This window comes from Crocodylus porosus, unplaced genomic scaffold, assembly GCF_001723895.1.
Source record: "Crocodylus porosus isolate Cpor-Errol unplaced genomic scaffold, CroPor_comp1, whole genome shotgun sequence".
Lineage (NCBI taxonomy): Eukaryota > Metazoa > Chordata > Crocodylia > Crocodylidae > Crocodylus > Crocodylus porosus.
In genome coordinates, this window is record NW_017728933.1 from 6,482,116 (window position 1) to 6,507,439 (window position 25,324).

The following is a 25,324-nucleotide window of genomic DNA, read 5'->3' on the forward strand; positions in this document are numbered from 1 at the left end:
GAGCCCCGTGCTGTGTCAGTAACCCCAATAAAGTGGGAGAGAAGTGACTGTGCGAGGGGCTGGGCCCAAGGCATCTACAAACTAATTGACCCTCAGTGGCTAGCTTCCGCCTTCCCTTTGAGGGCCCTTACTTTTCTTGTGAGCGAGCAAGTGGGCCAAGCTGACCCTTGGCTGTGCTCCAGTTACACAGACGTCCACACCAGGAGATCACCCTGCACCTACGTGCAGCAGGGCTCTCCAGGTAATGAAAAATAAACCCACCTGAGAGCTGGGCTGGTGGCAGTGAGCTGGCCTGGGGGGTTTGCAATTATTTAGAAACAGGGGGTGCATCTCCAGTCATTCATCCCTCCACTTTTCCACTTTTCTGCTGCTGCCTCCCAGTGACAGGATGGTATGCCAGCTTTCCCTAGCATTATTCTTCTGGATCCACAGACAGGCAGATGCAAGCTGCAGGTTGTCCAGCCCCTGCAGTAGGATACCAATTCTTACTATTAACATTTTACTATTCATGCTGATTGTTGAGGATCTGGGTCAGAAAGGGGGACCCTTGTGTTGGGTGCTGTGACAGATAAGAGACGGCATTTCTGTAGCAGTCGAAGGCTTGTATTATACTTGCTTGCAAAGACAGGCAGGAGCTCAGTGTGATACCTACAAAACAGTCAAGATCCCAATCTTCCCTGATACGATAACCATGCAAGCTCTGTCTCTGGCCATACAGCACAGATCCTTGCCCCGTATCTTTGTGGAGAGAGACCAGTACTAAATTTAGGGCTAAAAGAAGGAAAAGAAAAATGACCTCAGCATTCTACAGTAATAAGTACTAAACTTTGTAATGAGGGGTTGGACGTGGCAATTTTGCAGGATATGAAGTTCAAGACAGTAATGGGCGCTCTGCGGGACGGAATGAGGAGGAGTTATTTAGTATACAAGACCGGCAGATATTGTTGCCAGCAGTTTCCCTGGTCCAGTATTCCCTTCCCTCTTGTTTCCTTTTCACGGCACTGTAGAAATGGTGGAAGGTAACGGCGGTGATCTAAAATGGCAACGAAGGATGGGGAGCTTGACTCTGATAAACAGACAATGTGGGCTTGGGCTTGGAGGGGGGAATCTGGGGTAACAAAGAGTGAGGTGCTGGCTTCTTGGGGCTGGCCCGGGCCAAGTCTCTGAGGCCTCGAGGGCTGCCACGGTCTGGCTGACACTGGTGGGAAAGCAGGTTGGTGCTTCCCACTGCCCCCCACCTTGTTGACTTTCCTGCACGTCTCAGTATTTCTTTCTCCTCTGTTGTGCTTGCCCCAGCTAACTGGCTGGGAGGCCTTAAAAGTCACCGGCTACTTAATTTATTAACTGTCCAGTGTTGCCTTTGCTGTTCTCCAGCTCGTCTTTATGGTTTTCCTTGAGTGAATGCTTTTTGAGGCATCCAGACAAGAAGAAGGCCCCTCTGTGAATGGCGTTAACACTGCAGCAATAGCCAGGACCCCAGGAAAGCATTTAAAGTGTAGGCTAATGGCTGCCTAGGCGGTCCAGGTTCGCCAGAGATGCAGATTGTTAAGAAGCAACCAGGGCTGGGGTGTGGACAGGATCTGCAGGGAGGGGCGGCACTGGGACTCGATTAACAGCGGCTGGGATCTTAGCGAGTTCGGGGTGTTGTCTCAGGATGCTTCTCCTAGCATCGTTTGAGCTGCAGCTGTTGTATTGTAACACCTAGGGACTTCAGGGATGGGTGCGCGCTGTTGGAAAGGTCCTCGGGGTTGTTGTGAAAGTCCACCTGGAACTTCTTGGGGACAATGAGGCTTCTCGCAGAGTCATGGACACGTGCCACCTCTGCTAGCCTCGATAGTAGCCCATGATAATCTCAAACCACCCAAGAGAGGGCAGCAGCGCAAATATACATCGGCCCGTTCTTTAAAAAACGTTATTGTTCAGTGTTTATGGCGCACAGCCCTTGCCCTGAGCCTTTTGCTTTGGGGAGGTAAATAAATGCGTCGCCAGCTCCCAGCCTTGGCTCTGGCCAGGTGTGAGGGAGCCTGCAGCTGCACACTTGTCTGCCTCCTGTTGTAAGAGCAAAAGCCTCCAACGAGCTCATTTTAACGTGCCATTCTGTAATAATACCAGGCCTTTCACCATCAATGGAATTTTCTAAGAGGACTTTATTGAGGTTTCCCAGATGCGAGAGGGAGACATTTGGCTGCCTGCCACATTGCATAAGCAAAGAAAAGCATGTCATAGGTTCTAATTCAGCATGAAAATTGCAAGGAACATTTAGATCTTTAAATGACATTTAACAAGACATCAGCGGTTGCCGCAGCAGAGGCAGCTACTGTACCAGTGGACGTGCCTGTATGAGGTGTAAGTGTGCCTATGCAGTTTTTTAAAGCCATTACACAATATATCTGCAAACCAGTTAGAAGTGATCTCGTTTAAAGGTTAATTGACTATTCCTTGCGAGTTTGATGTACGTTTCTCGTGTTATACAATGGCCTTCTTTGGCAGCCACAAATTAAAGGGGTGGATTTCACAATGGGTAGAGTTTGAAAAGCAAGGGGGGGAGGGGGGAGATAAAAAAAGAGAGAGAATTGTGTCTGCTGTGGTATTGTCTTATTTTTTCCATAGCTGCTGCTGCATCTGGTTGACTAGAGCAGGAATGAGCAAATGTAGTGCACACTTGAGAACACGAGGGGAATTTGGGTGGCGGGGAAAGAGAGACTAGCAACACAGCAAAGCTTTTGCATTCACGTGGAAGAGTGAGTCTGGCTCCCTTTTGCAGATCGCTCCTTTATTTCAGCCCAGCTAGAGCTGTTGCCTTTGCTGTTAATTCAGCTACAGTGGACTCCTGTTTGGCCGAGTGTAAGGAGAGCCTTGAAAATTACTTTAATTGTAGCAGGTATAATCGATAGCACAGACAAGAGCAGGGCAGAAGGGATAGCGACCGTAGAAATATGGCTTTGCTTAATTCTGCATGTGAAGTTTAGGTGCTGCAACTATGCTTTTACTAGAAAAGCCGTAGGTAGAAGCAGCAGCTTTTTTATACGCTAATTTTGGGATGGTGGACCGTACTGTGAGATTTGAGGGCACAAATCATTCTTCAGAGGGGTCTAACTTGAGCTCAGAAAGGACATCAGTAATTACGCAGGGCATCGGTTGAAATGTAGATACCCACGTCCATGTCACTCCTTCCAGAAACAGAATATGGGGGGGCTGTGGACAGGTAAGGTTTGCTTAGTGTCTTAATTGTGAATGAATCGAAACCTGTCAGGACAGGGGAGTGCAAGCCGCCGTGAGCTGGCAGCTTGGGTTTTGAAGGCCTATGTGTAGCACACTCACAAAGTATGTCTTACACACCACTTTGTGGCTCGAGTCCACTAGCGTTTAACTTTCTGCAACTGTCGGCTGGTAATGGAGTTAATCCCTGAGCTCAGGCAGCCAGGGTCTGTGCCAATCCTGGGTTCGAACCCAAAGGATAACTGATGGAGGGGTGTTATATGACGGACACCTTCTCAGCTGACAGCAGAGATGAACGGGGTGACCTCCAGCATGGAAATAAGGGTCCAAGGCCCTAGAGCTTGACATTTAGCCCACAGGGAAACCTGTAATGCAGGCTCATCAGTGGGCTACCATTACCTGCACGCACCTTGGCTGGTAAACTCCAGCAAGGAATGACTAGTGGGAGTGAAACCTGAGTCCTTGCATTGTAAAAGTGAAGCCTGCCTGAAGTGGAAAGAGTTGGTGAAGGTTTGTGGTCCTGCCCGGGGGGTTGGGGCTTGGTCACTTCCTAGCTGTAAGACTTGAGGCAGGGATGGCCGGTAGGGAACGCACCAAAGGACTGCGTTTGCTAGTCTCAGGGGTCAGGGATGTTTGTGCAGTGGAAGCCGATGACCGTTTCTCAGCAGAGCCAGGAACAGGGAAGGGGGTCAAAGCAGGTCAAAAGTGGATATGCTTCAGGGATCCACCCGGCTACTTCTCCTGCCTGCAAAGGTGGCACGAGGAAGGGGTAGAAAGAGTGCAAGTGCTTCTGCTGAGTAGTGCTTTAGTAGCTGAGCTAAGTGGAGGGTGCGGCTGAAGAGAGCAGCCCAGCAAAGGGAGCTGAAATTTCAAGGGGACGGTACATATCTGCTCATCCGAAAGCTGATGAAGGAGCTCAGTCACGGACACGGCATGGTTCAGCTGGGGGAGGTCTCTCACAGTGAGCCCTATCTTACACGCCAGCCTCTGCTGCAGGGGTTTCAGCTGTGCAGGATGCTCAGGCCAGAGCTGTGCCCAGGCGCCAGGCTCTCTCCTGCCTTGCGGTGAGGAAGCGGGGGTTTTGGAGGAGCTGGCTTCTCAGCCATGAGCTTGATCTGCTCTCTCCGCTTTCCTCCTCTCGCTCTCTCTCTCTCTCTTTCCCTCCTACTTCTCTCTCTGTCTCCTTCCTCCTCTCTTCCTCTCCCTCCCCTCTTTCCTTTCCTCTCTATCATGCATCAATCAGTTTGGTATCTGGTCCCAGGATTGCTTTCAACTTCAGATGTATTCTGGGGCACATCCAAGCGAGGCATGGCTGTGCCAGCTTATCTACATACATTTGCTACCTAGAATTAACTGGCAGTCAGGGCACACAGGGAGCGCCAGCTTCAGGTCTGATGCCCCGAAAGTCTGCCTGGCACCCAGGGTCGCGTGTGTCAGAGGCTCCCTTCCCAACAGGACCTGGGTGGCCTGGTTTCCCAGTCAGTTCCCAGATGCTCTCCCATTGCTTGGGAGGGGAGGACAAAAATAAAAGAGAGATTGCCGAACCATGTCTCTATGGCAACCTGTGGCTTAACTTTTAACTTTTCAGTTTACATGCAAAGATGCTTTCTCCTCGGTATCTTCGCAGGGTTAATTCACTGCACTAACAATGCTGCATCGCAGGGTTAATTCACTGCACTGACAATGCAGGGGTTGCCTGGCACTATTAGATGGGCTGGCTTGAGGGTCCTTCGCACCATCAGCTGGTCATTAACAACCGGGAAATGGCTTCCGCCATCACTAGGGATTTAGTCATAGAGATGAGGGTTGGGAAATACTGCAGTGCTTCCCAAAGCACCATTTTATACTAGCTAGATGAGTCAAGTCACTTGGGCTTCGCTTCCCAAGTCGAGTAGAGGGCTGGATGTAACCTGTCATCAGATGCATTGAGGCCTGGCTACTCCCAAAAAGCTGTATTAGAAAGGTCACAGTATCACAAGGAAGATGGTTCTTACGGCATTTCCACTGAGCCCGAGAAGAAAAAAAAATCTTGAAGCCCTTCAGGGAACTTTGTCTCTTCAAAGGACTTCCAGCTTGGGAATCCAGCTCTGAACCACTTGCACTTTTCCTTTGTTATAATGACTGGCTACAGGTCATTACGGCAACTTCTGTGCGTTGCACAAATGCAAAACACGCTGTTGCTTCCTAAACACTGCCCAGAGCCAGAGCACCCCACAGTGATGTCCTGGAGGAGCAGTACTGATGGCAGCCAGGGATAAGCCGCCAGACCCTTTGAACTCTCTTTTTGGGGGGGTGTTTTTTCCGCGTTGGCAGATCCTGCTTTATTGATTCATAAATAGACAAGTGAAAAAGGCCTTTCAGATCTGAAGTGAAAACTATGCTCGGCATTTCAGCTGTCACCCACCTCGGCATCAGCTGTCAGATGCATGCAGTTCCCAGGCCCCAAAATAACTGGTGTTGGGGATGTGAGATCCCCTTCACCCTTATTCCATGAAGAAGGTCAGTCATTTGGCGTCTTAGTGAGGAAGGGGCACTCCCCAGAAAGGTGGTGGGTGTAACTGCCAGTCAACACATCCCACGCAAAATCTTCCTGAACCATCTCCCACCAGCAACGTCCTCACGAGATGTTCATTGCTAGGAGTTTTTCTGTCACCAAGTGGCTGGAACAGCTGTCAGGATGTAGGGGACCAACGCAAGCATTTTGTCATGGAGAGGAAAGGGATTGTCTGCTGTGATATCTTACAGCCAGAGCTTTAGTTCAAAGGTTAGAAAGAAGCCAGCGAGTTCAGCGCCGGACGATTGAGAAGCTCCAGTCCCAGCTCCCTGCTGTTGCACATAGCTTGTTGGGTAAGCTGTCTGTTATTAGCAAAGCATGAATTCATTACAAACCAAGGGGCCCCAAATGTTTTTGGGCTTCAGTGGGGATTGAGGGCACTCCGTGCCTTGTAAGACTCAACCCTGAATCCCCAAGGATTCAGCCAGCTCATAAGAGGACAAGGGAGACCAGAAGATAAGTTTCCAATTAGCAACACTTCAATTGCAATATTAGTTGCTCATTAGTAGGAAAAGCCAGATGCTCTTAGGAATTAAATAAACTAAAAAAGATCTTCCCCACCCCCCAAAGAGTATTTAACTATGGCTCATACAAATGTTTCCTTTGTACCAGGGCATGACTGATGCGCTGTGTGTGGGCACCATGCTCTACTGCTGAATCACTGATGAGGTTCAAAACGTATGTGACGTGAGGCTTCTTGCATAAGACAAAATGAGATGAAGAGCATGTTTCCTAGGGCAGAAGCAGTCTTTCGCCATGAGTGCATGCAGCACCAAGCACAGTGGGTTTCCTTAGCTTTCTTATCTGGTTTCCCTACCAAGCCATGCAGCATCCGGCCATTGGGCAGGTTGCAATGAAGTGGAATAGGACAGGGAGGCCCTGGCAGAGCGGGTGAAGGGCTTGAGAGTGCCTTAAGACAATGCTAGGGTGCATTTGGGCTCAGGCCTGTACTTGCCGATGGTGCTAAGAGACACAAGTTGCTTTCACAGTACCTGCCCTTACTAACTCCAGTTGCAGCTTTTACTGAGCCCGTTCTCTGGAGCACTCGGTATGAGCTGATGCGCTTCCAAAATGTGCTGTGCTCGTCCCGGGCACCTTGGACGAGGCAAGGTATATTTCCAACAGGAGAGAAGACCAGAATTTTCAGGCATCACTCCCAACCACCACCTTTCGATTCTTTGCAAAACTATTTAGTATTTTTGCAGCTGTGTCAGGGAGACAGCGAGAGACGGAGTCAAGAGCCTCCTCTTGGCATTTCGTACTAAAAATCATCTTTTCCTTTTATTTTTTTCCCTTTTTGCTCAAAATATGGGTTGGCTTTGAAAGTGGTGCCTTCTGTCCGACAGCCCAACAGAGCCGGGAGCCTGGGCAGAGCGGGCGCAGCATGCAGGAAGTGCTTCCTTCAGTAATTCCCCGTCGTGGGGAAAACACGGCCGGACTCGAATTACCCTGTCCCTTTTCTAATGACCGGCTATGGAGAGAAGATCGGATGCAGACTGGAGCAAATCAGGCCGCTGCTGTTTTGCCACTCATCCCTGCCTTGGTCGGCACCTCTTGTAGGCCGATCACGTCCTTCTCAGACTTGCTTTATACAGTTCGGAAGTAATGTAATGCCCTAGGTGTGAGGATCACAAGCAGCTCTTAGGAAAAGGGTTGCTCACTTGCTCCCTTGGACTCAAAATTTGCCAGCAGGCAAACCCCTTCCCAACTTGGCACCAGGCAGAGTTTCCTTCCCCCACAGAAACAGCAGGAGGAACCGCACTGTATGATACCGCTCATGGCAGCTAAGCCAGGGCTCTGCCAGCCCCATGGGCAGGAAGACGCCAAGCCAGATGCAGCTGGGCAGCGGGGAGGGATTCAAGGGGCAGTGTCTGAAACAGCAGCTTTGGGACTGTTCCCTCGTCAAGGACCAACAGACACCAGGATAAATCAGGACCGACTCCAGGAAAGCCAATAGGCTTATACCCGTGTGGCTGAAATCAGGCACATAAACCTGAGTGGCCACGAGACACCGTGGGGAAAGGGATGGACTACAACCTCACCTCACCGGCAGGCACCGCTCGAGGAAACAAACCCTCTATCCTGTGTGGACATAAGGACTAGGAACCAGAGAAGGGTGCGAAGGGTCAGGTGCTGCAGCCAGGGCAGAGAAAATCTACTGATATCCCAAGGGCTGCAAGGGAGCCGGCTGGCTTTCCGTGCTGAGCTCATAAATCTCACCCTGTGCTGTTCGGGCACTGCTTCCCTGCAGATCACCCCCCCACCCCGTCTGTCCCTACCCAACTACGTCACTTTGTTCATCCTGTGACTTCCCTGCGAGCTGGAACCTGCTTGGAGCTCTCTGCAGCCTGCGTGCGCTAGCATCAGCCTTTTCTGGGAACACTGCCCGTTAGCTGAAGCTAAGGCATTTTAGCTGTAAGCTCTAGCTGTTCCTAGTTCAGTTTAATCCTAGGGCCCACTAAATAAAACCCAAACATATTTGCCCAGGTTGCTGATGGGTGACCCTTCAGGGAAAGCCCCATAAGCATTCCCACCGATTAAGACCTTAGGGCACTGTGGACATGCTAGGAAGAATTACTGCAAGCACTTGCTGCACCACCTCCTCCTTTGATGTAAGTCAGGGTAGGTCCACTGATGTCAAGGGGACTTGCTGATTCATATTAGCTGAGGGTCTGGCTCGTAGACAGTTTCTAGAGAAAGTGAGCTTCCTATAATCATTCTCCAAACCGGACAGACTCCTTTGTTGAATTTTTTAGGGCTGTTCCCTCGGGGGAATCCCGACACTTTCTGGTAAAGAAAAGGAACGGCTTAAATGACGTGCTGAGCGGCAAACACCGACTCAACTACCACTACGAGTTGTTCTGCCAACACATCTTGTTGCTAACTGTTAGTTCAGTCCTGGACTCCCCAGTTTTCTCAACCCCTGTCATGCAGCTCCCTTGTTGTACAATGCTTGGGATGCCATCAGAGCAGTCATATTGAAATCAGCCATTCAAAGCATGTAGCCTTAATAGGCTGTGATTTCTACTCCCCACCCAATGCTTTCATGAGTAGAAATACATACTGGGTGCGTCTAAACATGCATATTAATGTGCAGCAATAAACTCCAGCGCTTATCATGCTGGAGTTTATTGCTCCCAGGTGCCGCGTTTACACATGTGCCCAGGACTGCAGCATGTTGAGGATCAACCTGCTAGCCCGGAACTGCTCTGACCTGGCTCAGCATGCTGCAGAGGGGCTGGCTGGGGCACGAGGGTGCTCCAGTGTGGGGCTAGCTGGCTGGCAGTCCTCTCAGTCCTCGCCCAGCCAAGTCCTAGCTCTGCCACGGGCTCTGCCAAGTGCGCTTGGACATTCACGTGGCGCAGTGGTTGCAAGAGGCCAGCTGCATGGATCTGGTTATGGGAAAAGGTGCTTAAGAGGGGACATGATAGCAGTCTTCAAATACCTGAACGGCGTCCATAAAGATGAAAGGAAATACCTTTTCTCTCTTGCTGTAGAGTGTAGGGCATGGGCCAATGGCTTGACGTGGCAGCATAGTAAATTTAGACCGGGTATCGGGAAACAAAGTTCGTCGGTGTTTGAACAGAGAGGCAGTGGAATAGATTGCCAGGGAAGTTGTGGACTTCCATCTACAGAGGGGTTCAAGAAGAGGTTGGACAGGCAGTAGTTAGGGATGATATAGGTATAGCTATGCCTATGTGTTTGCTTTTTCACTTTGCTAGTTGTTGCATAGGGCCGGAAGGAATTTTTCCCCCTCTTGCTGCTACGTGCGTTAGTGTCTCTATTAAGACTTCCTCAGAAGCGGGGAGTGTTGGTTGTAGCCAAGGCTGGGGATCATGATTGGGCTGTGCTGGGACTCAAACCCACAGGCTCCTGACTAGAGGGTCTTGCCCTCCACTCAGATTCAGATCAATTGGAGTCAAGAAAGAATTTCACCCCATGATCACATGAGTATGGACTGTGGTGGGGAGGGTGTCCCTTTTCCTTGGATCTCTTGAACCTATTTTAACAACCTTTGCATCAGCAGGACATTGGTCGCTATGGTCCCCCTGCTTTACTTGTGACAGATGAAAATGTTTTGTCTGTTGTTATGTCAGGGTTGACTGCGTAGTTTTGCTAAGAGGCTAGACGGCAGACACGTATGGGGTGGTTTGGGTAGGGATGATCCTGCCTCAGGCGGGGGGGGTGGACTAGACGATCTCTCAAGTTCCCTTCCAGCTCTACTTCTCTACGGTTCAGTGGTTGGGTCTCAAGCAAGGAACAGCATGCTGAACCCTGAGTGCCTCAGGAGGAAAGCTGAGCCTGAAGGATTTAGGTGCTCCGGAGATTTAAAATCTGATCCTCAATTTATTACTTATTTCTACTCCTTGGAATCTGATTATGTTGGTGGGAGCAGCAGCGTCCTCAGGCTGGGCTGGCAAGGCCATTCCTCCAGCTGGAACAATATAGTTGGGTGGAGAGAGCCACCCGGTAGGTAAAGATGCTTCCTTTCATTGCTTGCTTTCTGCCCCATTTTCCCTCCTGGAGCCATTGCACCATTTGTCTGTGGCCCCACAGCAGGCTCTTTAGTGCAAATGCGCAGGCCCAGCTGCCCAGAGGCACTGCCAAGAGGTGGTACGACAGATTCACGTTGCACTGGCTTCAAGCCTACCCAAATTAGTGCCAGACCCACTGCCGACTCTGATAATAAGCAACAGCGAGTGGGTGTGAATTCTCCTACTGTTCATTGAAATAACATTAAGTGTGATGGACTCCCTGGCTATTAGAGTGTATGTAACGTGTAATTGAGGCTGGTTATTCTTCATCTGAAGTGTTCCCCTTAACTAATGGCAAATCAGGATGGACCACATGCGCGAGCTTTGTGAATCCCTGACTCAATTCGCTTGCTGCCTCCCGTCAAAATGATCCCAATGAATCTCAATGAATGAACGGGGGACAATGAATTAGAGTGACTGAATGCCTTGTAATGGGGCCCTTCACTAGTGCAGAGCGACAATTGAACGCCGAAAGGATGGCGACTGCATGGGCAGCGTTTGAATTCATTCCCATTAGTGTGATTAGGGGGAAGATTACGGTGTGGGGGCGAGGGTCGGCTCCGCTGACAGGGCACTCGAAAAGGTATTGCTGCCATTTCTGGGGAGGGTGGAAATGAGCAGGCTTCTCAGATCCCGGCTCTAACGAGACACGGTAGGACCACATGCTCCTTGTTCCTTCTCAGGGTGGAGGTACAGGATCCGAATAAAACAAACGCTCCCTCCCTTGCACACACTTGAGACCGGGGGCTCAATCCTCAGCTGATTTAAATCTGCCTGACTCCACTGAATGCTTAGATGTCCCGGCTCAGGGGCATCTAATATGAGATTGGATTCAACCTACCCCAGAAATCAGGGCCAGGTGCACCCTGGCTTGGAGTCCATGTTTCACTCCCAAAACAAAGGCTTGGAGATGAGTGGTTTCATTTCAGTTCATTTCTGAGTAGGACTGGATATTTAACTGGTCAAATAAAGCTTGGTCACTTGACTGGTCAAATATCATCGATTCATGGACGTTAGAGCTGGATGGGACCTCGCGAGATCATCAGGGGCAGGAAGTGAGCTGGGGTAAATCAAAAATGATCAGTCAAAAATTGCCAAAAAAATTGCCAATCGGTTCAAACAACACACAAAAAAGCATAAATTCCCCATTAAGAAATGTGCCAAAAAAAAAAAAACTTTAAAAAAATCATATTTTTGTCAAGAAAACGACAAAAAATGTAGGGTTTTTTTGTAAAATTGCCATAATCTCTGACGGGTCACAAATATGCAGTCAACTGACAATATTTGACTGGTCAATTGACCGGCTTGCCAACTCTTATTTCTGAGTTAGACAAAGAGACAGGCCTGCCAGTTGGAATATTTCCCTCTGGATCAGGTCCTCAAAGTCCATGGTGACATTAAGGATCAGGCAGTGGGGAGTACAGTATGGTGATAGAAGGAGATAGCATTGCGTCCCTACATTATAGGGACAGTAGAGATGGAGATCCTAGATTGTGAGCCCTTGGAGGAAAAGTACCCCTCTGTATTGGCTAAAGAGCACCTAGTTGCCCTGATCTCCTGCTAGGCAACTGAGGCTGTTTGGCAGTAGCAAGGATGAATAATAACGTATCATTAACAGAAAAAAAAATAAATCGGTGGTGGGAGGGAAGGAAACACTCACACCCTGAGGGAGGAGAGTGGTAGAAGGGTGAAAGTGGGAGGCAGCGAAAGAGGAGAGATGGGCTGCAAAGGTTGGAGAAAGGCTTGCAGAAAAATCATTCAGATGCCAAAGTAAACGGGGGGGGCGGAAGGAGGGAGACTACCCATGTGAAAATTAGCAAGGGAGAGATGACAGGGAGAACAGACAAATGGCTTCAAAGCAAATATGCTTTGAGGGGCAGCGAGGAAATAAGACTAAATACTGCAGTCCATGAAGGGAGAAATGGAGCCAGGGGAGGACTTTCCTCCCCTCTGGGAAGCACCTGCATAGATAGCACACTTTAGTTTCCCTTTTCTTCCTGCAAAGGCAGGAACTGATTTGTCCTTCCCCATGCTTTCCAACTGATTTGTCCTTCCCCATGCTTTCCCTCTGACCCGTGGGCTCACACTGAACGCAGAGGCCAGCGAGCTCGCCGTGCCTGTACTAGGACAGGCTTCCTGTGGAGACCTCCAGCCCTTTTGTGCTATTTGTTATTCACACAGATATAAAAATGGACCAGGGATCCCTTGCACTGGAGATCTGAAAGCACTTTGAAAGCAGTCTTGGAAATCCCTCCCCCGTGATCATTAGCCCTGTTGCGCAGAGTGGGAAAGGGAAGTTCAGAAGAGTTGACCCTCAAGGCCACACAGCCAGAGAGGAGCAGGACAGGAGTAGGACTCCCAGGCCCTGTGGGAAATGGCTGTTTGGGTATCACAAAACCCCCTGTCTCTCCATTTGACAGAGCAAAGCACCAAAGCGCAGCCGCTCCTTGGAAACTGCCCGTCACCCCCGGGGCTCTCGGTACCCGGGAGCCACAAGAAGGGCTTGCAGTTCAGGCACTTGATAGGTAGCAGGGATCCGAGTTCAGTTCCTGGCTCTGTGATGGACTCAGTGTGTTACTTAGGGTCAGGGTCTCAAAGGACCCTGAGCTGTCTAAGTCCCCTTGGAATTTGGTCCCAGTTAGTCGGACCCCTAGGTATTTGGGCTTGTGAAACAGGAACAGCTAACCCCTGTTTCCATCACCCTTTGTCCGGCTTTTCCACTTATTTTCTTCAGGGGAGGCACTCTGCTTGTTCAGGTCCTTGCATGGTGAGCCCTGGGGCTCTCATCGCACAGATTAATACCAGCCCCTCTCCCCGCACTGTGCTGACACAGGGAAATGAGCAGTGAGGTTGCCAGGGACCTTGTAACAAGTCCCACAGATGGGCCATTATCATTCCACCTCAATTGATTTGGTTAACAGGCCCTCAAAATCCTGTTAAGGGTGTCTAGCCAGATGCAAACACAGCTACCTGCCTTTGAGCTCTCTCCCATTTAATAACCAGCTTGCTCTGCTGCTCAGACACACACACTGATACCCTGGGGCCAGGAGCATCCCCAGTGTAAGATGACTTCTCCATTGAAATCCGTAGGGCTACCTTATGCCAGCACTAAGTTGGCCCTCGCTCCCGATCCCTCTGCCCCATGGCAATGCTGTAATCCCCCCGTGCTTAGTACAGTACCAGGCTGTTATCCTGGGGACCCCTTGGCCCTTTAACATGAGTTTCCACCCTATCTTGCACACCCAGCCCTGTTTGCATGACAAAGCGCCAGCTTTCTGGCCAGGCCCTTCATTGTGTCCCCCAGCGCAGCTTTGACATGTAATGCATTGGTAATGAAGTCCGACTGATATCAGAGCAGCTTGGAGCCGCCTGTGCAGCCTCCATCCCCCCCATCCCAAAAGACTGTCACAGCCCAACCAGCAGAAACAAAAGAGCAAGCACAGGCTTTGAGTCACGGAGCTAATTTGCTGGGAGGTGGCAGGGCCGGGGCAAAGGCTTGTGTCTTTTCTTTATTTTTGTCCTTGTCAGTTGGTGAGTGACAGAGCAAATCACATTTTAATTTAATCATGTTTAACACCCCAAATCAGACAAGGCCAGGGGTTTGGAGGGGAGAGGACTGACATCTGCAGCTCCCTGAGAGGTTAATGACTTGGGAATGGGGTTAGCACAATGGCAAGGCTGTGGCCACAGTGCTCTGCCTGACTCCCTGACCCTGCACAAGTCACCTTGACACCTTGCAGACAGACAGGCGAGCTCGGTCAGACACGCTGCACACTCACCATCGTGGCCACTTAGGCACCACGTGTGACATTCGCAATCTTCATATAAAGCACCCTTCACGCTCAGTCAGTGTCAGACTGACACAGATAAAGATGTATCACCTACTCCTCCAAGGACAAAGCACACACACCAAAGTACTTTCAGGCACTGTACGCACAGGCAGATAGCAACACATCACACATGCATGCCAAACATACGTGTTATACAATCACAAGTGCCATATTCGACAGCACAAACTTATTACTCATACACAAACACAACCAGTGCCAAGCATTCACACACGCACACCAAATCCACACATGCTCACTGTACGCTGCAGTTCCCATGACACACTTTCTCTCTCTCATCATTGCACACTTCTGCCCAGACCTGTACAGTCACATGCACCTTTTCCATACACCTCCAAATGAGAGGAGATGGGAACCAAGGGTTTTTTTTTCCTTTGCTCCAAGTTTTCTGCAGACTGACAGTTTGCCGGGCTCTTCAGTTTATGCTAATGCTGCTCAGTGAACGCCAACTCCTCCATGCTTTTCAAATGCTAGCTTTTAAGTGAAAAGAAAAAAAACAAACCCAAGTCCTTCAGGGATGCGTAGGAGGGAAGAGGTTCATTGAAATGCCTCTTCCAGAGTGACTGGGAAGTCCTGAAACAAGTTGCTTAAGATAAAGTGGCCTTTACTTCTTGTGGGGGGGCCATTTAGGAGACCCAATCTGAGAGGCATTGGGCCTGATTTTGAGCTTGGAGCTTACTCAGACCTGTAGGCTCTCACAAAATCAGGCCCACAGGGACCCCAGTTATGAAGGTCTTCCAGATCAGAGGCCATTTGTAGAACAATTCAGACTAAATACCTGCCTGGACTTCAGAGGAAATAATCCCCCCCCCTCCAATATTAAAGAGGATCCTTTTATTGATACATGGGAGGCAACTTAAAACAAAAGGGCACCATAGTAATATTAGCAACGACTCTGCTAACGCATATAGGCGCTTTTTGATTTGAAGATACACCTGAGGGGAAGGCTTTTTTATTTCAGCCAAAGTTTTCTTTGTTTCGGCCTGTCTTCTGGTAGAATAGCACCTGTGGTGTTCGAGTACTCGGTTTCTATTAATGTTGAGATAGCAACATGTCTTAGGCAGCCTTGAAAACAAATCTCAGCAGCCTGCATACATAGCTAGAACAGCTCCTTTTCCCTTTCCCTTTGTTTGTACTGTCTGCAGGAAAGTCTTGCCTCGCTTGGGCAATAGCTATTTGGAAGCTTTTCCTCTGTGATGCTGCTTTTTTTGGTTTTGTTTTGTTTTTTAAAGGGATCTGTCCACACAGGCATAGGCCAGATAACTGCACACACCTAAATAAGTGAGTTTCCGCACTAATTTGGTTGTGGGGAACAGCGTTTCTTCTCCCTCCACATGCCTTAGCCTTCTTATTTAGTGGACTGAATACATCTAAAGCCACTGATCGTGTCGACATACCAGGCAAGAAAAGCCCAAAATTCACACCTTGCTTCCTACTTACTTCCCCCTTAATCCCCAAGACTGGATTTAGGGATTAGAGTGGATATCCTAAATTCTTGGTCCTCTACCTTGGGTTAACCTGGGATCCTAGCATGTTAATAAAACAGTTAAAAGTGAATTGGATCAAGCCTACCAGCTCTGTTGTGAGTCTTTTTTCCCTCCCAGCCTCCCCAAACAAATTTAGTCTCCAAAAATGAAAGAACCACCCAGACAAAGTAACTGAAGGCCCCATGCCAGCAGCCAATAATCCTTCCTGCAAACCCCAGAGCCAGTCCCATTTTTTTTTTTTTTTTTTTTAACAACAGCACAGAGCCAGTCCCACCTCCCTGCAGAAAAGCAAACCCCCCCCAATCTTCCTCTTCACTCCTCTGCTGAGAACTGTTTTATATCTTCCACGGGATCCACCCCTAATCAGCAGATGGGTCTCACCTGCGCTGGGCCTGCCCTCTAAACTGCTATTAGCTATTTAGTATCAGACAGCATCTGCTGAAATAAGCCCACTGCTTACAAAAGCTTGGGCTATGAATCCCTGATTTAGTTAAGTCAACAAGGTGCACATCTACCCTGCCTGAGTTCAGACTAACATTACTTCTCATGACTTCTCCAAGCCCTTACAGGGGCAGCCCTTGTCACAAGCTGCCTTTTGCTATTCCAGACAGAGAATCAGTGCTTCCCCACTTTCCCAGGCAGAATATATATTGCTTGCAATCCTTAACTCTCTCTCGCTGTGCTGCCTTGTGCAACCGTGTTATATGGTCTTCCCCCAACCTTAGTTTCCCCCCTGCAGGTATCCCCTGCAAAGCCTGCATGCTTACAGGAAGCGCATTCAGGTGACAGGGCTCTGGGACCGATGCGCAGCCAGATGAAGGAAGAGAGGCAGTGGTAACACCCAAGGCAGAGGGAATATAAAAGCTTTGAGTTCGTTTGCAAGCAGTGGGAAGCAGAATTGCTTCCGATTGTTCACCCTGCTGGAATGACTCAGCCACCAAGCAATTTTCCTCCATTCTCTTCTTCCCATGGAAGCCGAATTTAGTTCATTTTGATTATGCTCTAATTTCTGCCTACCAGCAACCTGTCCCTACCCCCCTTCTTCCCACCCAACCCTTTAATTATCTAGATGGAAGGTACATCTTCATTATACCCCCGCCATTGGAAGCCCAGCTCCGTGGAGGCTCTGAAGAGCTGCTTTTCTAGCAAAGGGAATTAGTATACAGCTCTGCATACCTCTGAATCATAATAATAATGCTTAGTGCATATATAATGCCTCTCGTCTTCTTAAGTGCTGCGGAGACATTAAATGTAATTAAGCCTCACAACATCCCTTTGAGACAGGTTAAGAGGAGCATGGAAAATTGGAGAGAGATCAGGGAGCAAGAGGCTGGCTTAGGCGGAAAAATTAAAAGAGCTGAATGTGTCTCGCTGGACTCAGCGTGGCGGACACGAGGGGGTGGTAGCCGTCAGCGGTGGTCAGGTGCTGCATGTGCCGAGTTCCCACCAACATGCTCCATTTCCAAAAGCAGGTCAGCTTGACCACGATCCTTCCCCTGAAGCTGTCAGTGAAAGGCAACACTTCAGCGATCAAAGCAGACTTTGCAGGTGAGACAAGAAGAGAAGTGGGGGAGAAAAAGAGGACCATGCAATGGGGGTGAAGGGGCAGGCTTCCCTGTATTGCTGCTTCTCCCTGTTTGTGGTGGGTGGGAGCACGACGTAGTCTGTTAGCTCTACGGCGGGGAAGGACTGGGACACTATGAGCGTGCTCCCTGCCAAACCGCTTGCAGCCCTGACCTGGAGAGGAAGAGTCAGATGGGTTTACACAGTCCTGGACCTCTTCATGGAGCTTGCCACTTAATGCCAGGGGTGAGTGTTTTCACCATGCAAACACCCATCCAGTCACTTAGATACACAGATGTTAAGACTTTGAGGGACGATTTAGATCATCTAAGCTGAGCTGAGCTTAACACCGGCCAGGGAAGCCCACCTTCAAGTGTGCCGTCCCTGTCGAGTAGTAGTCATGAAACCGCAACACCCCTCAGCTGCCTTGTGCAATCCTCTTCTCTTTCCCTCTTGCCTCCCCCAGGTTCACAGCTTCCAGGGACAGCGAGGTCTTTGCTATGACTGCAGCACAATGTCTCTCCACCCATAGCCAGGACATCTCCCTCGAAGAAACACGTGGGGTCTCTTCTCTGCACTACATGCCCTCAGCTCAGGGACGTCATGGGGAGCGTCAGTAGCCTCATTTCTGGCCACAGCTTCCACAGCAAGCACTGCCGGGCTTCCCAGTACAAGCTCCGCAAGTCCTCCCACCTGAAGAAGCTGAACAGGTACTCAGACGGGCTTCTGCGCTTCGGTTTCTCCCAGGACTCCAGCCACAAGTCCAGCTCCAAAGGCAACAAGAATGAGGACTTCTTTTACATCAAGGTCAGCCAGAAAGCCCACACCACCCACCGGACGGACTATACCTCATTGTCCAGCGGGGACCAGGCCGGCGCGACTGGTATGGACTATGGCAGCCACACGCCACAGAAACTGATGCCATTTTCCAATCAGCTGGAACTGGTTAGTAACCCTGAGACCGCTCCCACCCTGGCTCACGTCTGCTCTGTCCTGGGGACTCCCCCTAATCGTAGCTACTGTGGCAGGCTCCTGGTACAGACAGGATGCAACTGAGACTGCCACCAATGGACCAGCCCTTGTCTGAGTCTGGAGTGACCAGGGGTGAGACCTGTCCGGAGAGCAGCTAAAGCAATGCACCTTGCGGGACAAGTGGGCTGCGGGGCTTCAGGTTCCCAGCTATAAGCATCAGGAAAATGGGGAATAGGGGTAAATAGAGTCAGAGGTGCTCAGGCGTTGGCTGTTGTGGTGACGAAGAGTCCTGAAGGTATAGCTAGAAACAAACAGGAGGGTGTGGGAAGCTTTTTCAGAAGGCAGCAGCCACTGGTTAAACAAGGAGCGGGCTCTGACTCTGTAAGGAAGCTGAGAGCATCTGTAAAAGCTCTCACAGCCGGAGCCAGAAACCAGATTGCTAGCAACTCCTCGCTTCTATTTGTGACGAGGCTGCGATTTGCAAACAGTTTCGTTCCTCTGCCCTGAAACACTTCCATGAATGTGTGTGTGCATGTGTGCACTCCACCAACTTAGCAGCTTGTGCAGTTTCTGGGATATTCATTGTGGGGGTCTTTCAAGGGCTGGAAGAAACTAAAGGATTCCCACTGGGACACAGGCCGGGGGGAACAATATCCTGTATGAAACAGCAGCAGACTTTTGGCTTGGGAACCGGCTCCCATTATGCTTCAGGGATCAAAATAATCAGAGGATAGGCCCAGCCCTGCAGGACATGTGCTACCTCCCGCCTCATCCAAGCAGACAGTATTGTCGAAAAGAGTGTCTCCACACTTTCCAGACTGAGACCCTGGGCTGGAAGAGGCAAATAGCTCTGGGATTCCCTTCCTATCTCATCATACAGGGCAGGCCCATCTCCCAGGTTAAGACTTCGGGACCTAGTGAGGACACGAGGGCACTGGGGGTCACAGCCTTGCTCTCGTGTTTTTATTTGCACCAACACAAAATACGTACAAGATGCAGGCACCCTACTGGGGGTCACAGCCTTGCTCTCGTGTTTTTATTTGCACCAACACAAACTACGTACAAGATGCAGGCACCCACCTCCCCTGACGTTCATAGCTGCATAAGGTGCAGGGCAGTAGGGAATCAGGCCTCCAAAGTCCTTTCCTGCATTTGGGAGGGAAGCATGGTGGAGTGGTAGAAATGTCAGAGCCAGGACTCCCACTGTCTGGGACTTCTCTGCCCTGCCACTAACTCATTCTGTGCTGTCAGATGAGTTTCTTACCCTCTTGGTGCTCTGGTTTCACCCTATCAAAGAACTGGAACCACCCACCCTCTGCTCTCCCGTGGAGAGTACTGTTGAGATCACTCCCCTGGGTTTCAATTACCGTTAATGAGCTGGCTAAATCATGGTTTGCAGTTACTGGATTTGGAGCATGCTCACCCTGCATGTTTCCAGAGCTCAGGCCACGGCTCCGAATGGCAGGAGAAGAGCTAGGAGAGCAAAGTAGATAGCGTGGCTGAGCTGCCAGGCCTCATTGCTAATTCAGGAGGCAGCAAGGGAGGGGAGCTGAAGCTCACTCGGCACTTTCCCCAGCTTCGGGATTCTGGACAGCTGACTACGATGTGTATGGATATCCCTTTCGCCCTTTAGCCTTCCCCCTTTCTCCCTGAAGAGACGGCCGCACAATCTGTCAAGTAACAGGGTGCAGCAATGCTCTGAATCATAGACCCCCCAGGTGCTAAGGACCCCGTGGCTGCCATTAGAAAGCCCGAAGGCTTCTAAGGAGAAGGAGTAGAGTGATCTATGGCCTTAATAATGTACTAACATGATCTTTGCTTCTCTCCAGGGTGCAGAGAAGAGTGCTTCCAGGCCCACCGCCTTCAAGCCAGTGATCCCCCGGTCAGGTGCCATCCACCATTCCTCTCCAGAAAATGGCAGTCACATCCCCCAACAGCTGCATCCTCCAGAAAAAGCCAAGGACCACGAACTCAAGCCTGCGTTGTGCTCTGGAGCTTTGTCCGACTCTGGAAGAAACTCTATGTCCAGCCTCCCGACCCATAGTACCAGCAGCAGTTACCAGCTCGATCCCCTGGTCACCCCCGTGGGGCCCATCAGCCGCTTTGGAGGCTCAGCCCACAACATCACCCAGTGCTCCATCATCCAAGATAGCAACATGATGAGCCTCAAGGCCATGTCCTTCTCAGACAGTGGCAACAAGATCATCAACCCCGGGAAAGCTGCTCACCACACCTCAGAGAAAGCCTCCTGCATCCGGTCCCCTATCTCCACTGATGAGTCCACCATCCAAGAGCTGGAGCAGAAGCTGCTGGAGAGGGAAGGGGAGCTTCAGGAGCTCCAGTCCAGCTTTGAAGAGAAAGAAGTCACCTCCTGCCAGGTCTACGAAGAGAAGCAGAGGCGCTGCAAGGAGGAGATGGACGGGCTGAAGCAGAAGTGCAACAGCAAGCTCAAGCAGACCAACCAGAAGACGCAGAGGACGCAGCAGGTCCTGCACCTCCAAGTGTTCCAGCTGCAGCAGGAGAAGCAGCAGCTCCGTGATGAGCTGGAAAAGCTCATGAAGGAGCAAAACTTGCTGGAGACCAAGCTGAGATCCTATGAGAAGGAGAAGACTAACTTTGCCCCGGCACTGGAGGAAACCCAGTGGGAGGTAAGGCACTGCCCTGTCTGGAACACCAGAACCAGAGTAGTCGTGGGGGGGAGGGTGTCCCAGTTGCTGTGACTGCAGAAAAGTGAGTGTGCCCATGGAAGTTAATGACTGCATCCCCAAAATGGACAGGTGTGCATACAAAGCTGGTACCTAGATATGTGAAGAAGAGTTTGTGCAAATACCTTCTTGCCTGCACAGGTACCCCTTTTGCATCTACAGATGCACTATGTCTAATCTCCTTTATTTCACTTCTCTGTTGCATTTATAAAGCATCCAGAGCTCTAGCAGGCAGGCAACTGAGACCCTATCAATGCCCACTGAAGTTGGTGGAGAAATTGCTATCGTCTTCAAGAGGCTTGAGATCAGAACCATTAATGCAGTGTGCTTCGCCCTTTTCCATCTCCTGGTCTCTGCTTTTCCTGTACAAATACACTATGCTGACCAGTGAAGAGTTTCAGCCGTCTTTGACTGCAGTTAGCTCATGCATGCTTGCATGTGGGTGCTTGTAAGCACAGATTGCAGAGAATATGTCTGCTTAAGCCAGAGAAACCATTTGCCTGTCAGATGGTAGTTCTCTGACTTGCTGATTTGTGTGTCCCACTGCCCGCCCCCCTCCCAATCCGCTCAGTACTGCACAGAAAAATACTGTTTGAAAAAAATGGGTCAGTAAAATAACTCAGTTGTTCAAATATCCAATCACACAAATCTTCATACTGCGGACTGCCCCCGCAGGAACAGTAAAGCTGCTCCACTTACATAAATAACAACTACCTAGGGTTATCTTGGTCATTCATCAAAGAGGATTAAAACCTTCCCAATCCCGGCTGAAGTTTTATGTAATTTTCTTATTGATTGGGCACTGTTAAAACTAGACACTTATACTGCTGAAAACTCAAGGGCAACATTCTCTTCCTCACAGTCTGAATAAAAAAATAGCAACAGATATTCATCCCTGCCACACAGACAGAAGCATTGCTATTTGGGGTCTAATCTGTTCACGAGGCAGCAGCACCTAGTATAAATTGATTTTAACTCTTTGTCATATGTGAGTTTTCATTTTAAGTACTTCTATAGATTTGTGCCTAAACTGATAATGGCAGCACCACGTTCCTGAAGGGCCCGGTGTCCAGAGGGAAGAGCTTAGTGCTTGAGATGGCTTGGGGGTATTTGGATCTGGACATTTTGGCTGCGAGCGTTAACAGCAGGAGCTGCTGGAAATGGGGTCCTTGATGCACTGCAGGTACAGAGCCCTTGAAAATGCATCCTCGAGGGAAGAGATTTTCAAAAACTGTTGAGGGATTTGGGAGTTCAAGTCGCACTGAGTGTCGCTGGGATTCAGCTGCCCAATTCCTACAGCTTTGGGCGGTGGGCGAGACTCATTCATGTCAAGACCTGGAATAACTACCAGATAGGCTCCACTCACCGGTCTGTGTTAATGGGTAGAAATCTTGCCCTTTCTATACGTAGTTGTTTGCAACTGAATTATTTGTAACAGTCAGGGGTGGCACCCGAGTGTGAAACTTATTTTGGCACCAGGGCCAAAGCAGATTTCTCAGCCGGGACCACTCCCCAGTTCTGCCACTGGCTGTACTGGTAAGGAGGAAACGAAATGACACATAGTTTTGGTCTCTTCTATCCAGGGTTCATGGTTTCTAAGCAGTAGCCTTAATTGTAGGTGCTGTTTTCCGCCCCCCCCTCAGGTCTGCCAGAAGTCTGGTGAAATCTCCCTCCTGAAGCAGCAGTTGAAAGAGTCTCAGACAGAGCTCAATGCCAAGACCAGTGAGATCCTGAGTCTGAAAGCCCAGCTGAAGGATGTGAGAGGGAAAATGGATGGGGTGGAGATGAAAACCCAGAGCATGGAGGATTCTTTGCACACGAAGACCATGGAGCTGGAGGTGTGCGAGAACGAGCTCCAGCGCAAGAAGAACGAGTCAGAGCTGCTACGGGAAAAGGTGAACCTACTGGAGCAGGAGACTGTGGACCTCCGGACAGAGCTGACCATCCTCAAGGAGCAGTGGAACGAAGGGAGGGACGGGGCAGCCCCTGTCAACCCGGCCAGCGGGAAAATGGAGGACGTCCAAGCCCTTCAGGGGGACTTGGAAAGGCTGAAGGCAGAGCTCAAGGCGGAGCGAGACAACAACGAGCAGATGAACTCAAGTTTCCAGCATGAGCGGCAGGTCTGGAAGGAGGAGAAGGAGAAGGTGATCCAGTACCAGAAGCAGCTGCAACAGAGCTACCTGCACATGTACAAGAGGAACCAGAACCTGGAGAAGATGCTCCAGCAGCTGGCCACAGGGGAGGATGGCAAAGAGCCCATCGACCTGGACATCCATGGCACTGACGTCCCCTATGAAGACATCATTGCCACCGAGATCTGAGCAGGCCTGCTCCCTCTCCCTCCACGTCTGGGCAGTGGGGAGGGAGGCCTCTCTCAGGCGAGGACAGAGGAGGACATCCTGGCAGCTCAATCCGTGCCAGGCGGCCCATGTAAAGTTCAGATGAGCTGTGTGTGTCCTCGCCGAGCCGACTGCCCAGCCAGCTCCTGAGCCCCCAGTGTTGCACCAGGACGGTGCCCCAGCTGCCTGTCGTGTTGCAGAGGTGAAAAAGCCGTGTGTGCCAATGGTGACGTGCCCATCATCTGCTCCTCGTGTCTGATGCATCCTTCGCAAGGTGCTCGCTGCCCTTGCTCGTAGGACTGAGAAGCGGGAAAGGGGTTGGGGTGGGGGGGAGGGGAACGGGACTTTAGCAAACAACTCTTCTATCAGGGAATTATATGACGCTGGCCAAAAATTCCCAGGAGTCCGGAGGGACCACTGGGTCAGTGACTTGAAGGAAACCAGCCTCCTTTCAGCAAATAATACGCACACTGGTCCAGCCCCTGGAACAGGGAGACTAGGGACACCGCCACTCTTCCTCCTGTGCACTACAGGAAACGATTAATGCCCCACTTTAGCCATTGAACCCTGGCCCAAGGCCTGGGGAACATGCAAAGCTGCTCTAAAACATTCATCTTCCTCCAACTGATCCTGGTTTCTCACATCTGCAAGCTTTTATCCCACCAGAGACCTGTGGAAGCCTTCCAGGCTCCAGTTGCTAAGGGCTGAGCGGGTCTTTGCCATGCTGGCGATTTGGATTCGAATCTCGCCCAGCTTTCTTTTTCATTCGATTAACACAGAGTGCCTCAAGAATGGCCAGCTTTCGGCTAGTTCAGGCCCCGGGATAAGCAGGCTTGACATGAGCCCATCCATCCGCTGGGCTGGTGTGATAATGGTTGGCATGTGCAGGTGAGGGAAGAGGGATTAGAGGATCCCATCTGGTTTCTGGGAGGCAAACGGCTGAGGATTGATACCAGGCGCAACAGAAAACAAGTCCCAAAGGCCACCAGGAGAAGTCAACTGCCCTGAAAGGCGCATCTGCGCTCACGAGCTCCCCTTGCCCAGGCCACTTCAGAGCAATGAAATCCAGGCTCCTGGAGCCAGTCAGGATAAAGGACAGGAGCTGCACAAAAACAGGTTGAAAAATTCAAAGGAATTTGGAAAAGGAAACCCTAACGTGCGCCTGAGCAGTGCTTTGCAAACACTTTTCCTGAAAACTGTTTGGTGTCCAAAAAGCTAAGCTGATAACAATTGTCAGGTTTTGGCTTTTGAGGCCTTGTCCCCCCCCCCATTTTTCTGCCTTTTGTCATTGAAAGAGGGGCAGGGGGCAGAAGAAAAGGAAATAACTCGACCTGACAAATTGAAAGCCAAAAGTGGCTTTTGTGTTCGGGTTTCATAAAAAGAAACAGATTTATTTATTTTTTTTGGCCCAGTGAAACCTTTTATACACAAACCCACGCTGGGGCAAGGGGTTAAGCCATTTATTTCCAACTCAAATATATTGGTTTAAAAAATTCCTACCAGCTCAGCTCTGCTCCTCACAGTTTCTTCTGGAGGGTGGGGAGGAATGATATTAGAAACGAAAACTTATCCGCCTTCCCCTTCATGCCCGCGGTCAGGAGGCGGCATACAGGTCCCTTCACCAGCTGTAGCGGTGCAGCTCTTCGCAGCCACGTGCTTGCTGCAGGGTGGCAGCCAGCGCTTCTCTGACGGTGGATGTCAGCCCTTTCCCCAATGGGTGGCATTTCAAGCCAAGATCTTCTGAAGGGGAGTATGATTTCAGGTGCCTGATTTAACACATCTTGTTGTTTCAGAAAGGGCCTCCTTGCTGAGCGCCAGCAACACAAGTGCTCACCATCACTCCCTAAAAATGTAGGGCCATCTCAGTCTTTGTGGTAACTGCGATCATCTTTATCTCATTGAAATGGATGCTGCCCTTCCCAGCAAAGGCTCAGGGCAGCTCACAATTAGAGAGCAGAATAACTTCGAAGGCAGGAGGCTGAACAAGAGAATAAACCGACTTCCTCTTCCAACACGACCCACTGGCACCTTCCCTTTAGGCCAGGGGCGGGCAATTATTTAGGGCAGAGGGCGGCTTTCTGAGTTTTGGCAAGCCATGACAG

General features: G+C 50.2%; 1 protein-coding gene across 3 annotated transcripts in view; it reads left to right on the top strand.

Annotated features, from left to right (window-relative positions):
• The window catches only part of LZTS1 (leucine zipper tumor suppressor 1), a 28,453-nt gene extending 4,136 nt beyond the window's left edge, over nt 1-24,317 (top strand). For 2 of the 3 annotated variants that reach the window (XM_019546135.1, XM_019546136.1), the window contains exons 2-4: nt 17,673-18,151; nt 20,008-20,826; nt 22,527-24,317. In XM_019546135.1, coding sequence (XP_019401680.1) covers nt 17,810-18,151; nt 20,008-20,826; nt 22,527-23,204 — 1,839 coding nt within the window. In that variant the 5' untranslated portion in view covers nt 17,673-17,809 and the 3' untranslated portion in view covers nt 23,205-24,317. Of the gene's footprint in view, nt 1-16,446; nt 17,192-17,672; nt 18,152-20,007; nt 20,827-22,526 lie in introns of those variants that run through there. The other variant, XM_019546137.1, reaches the window with a different exon arrangement.
• Nucleotides 24,318-25,324: the final 1,007 nt, after the last annotated feature.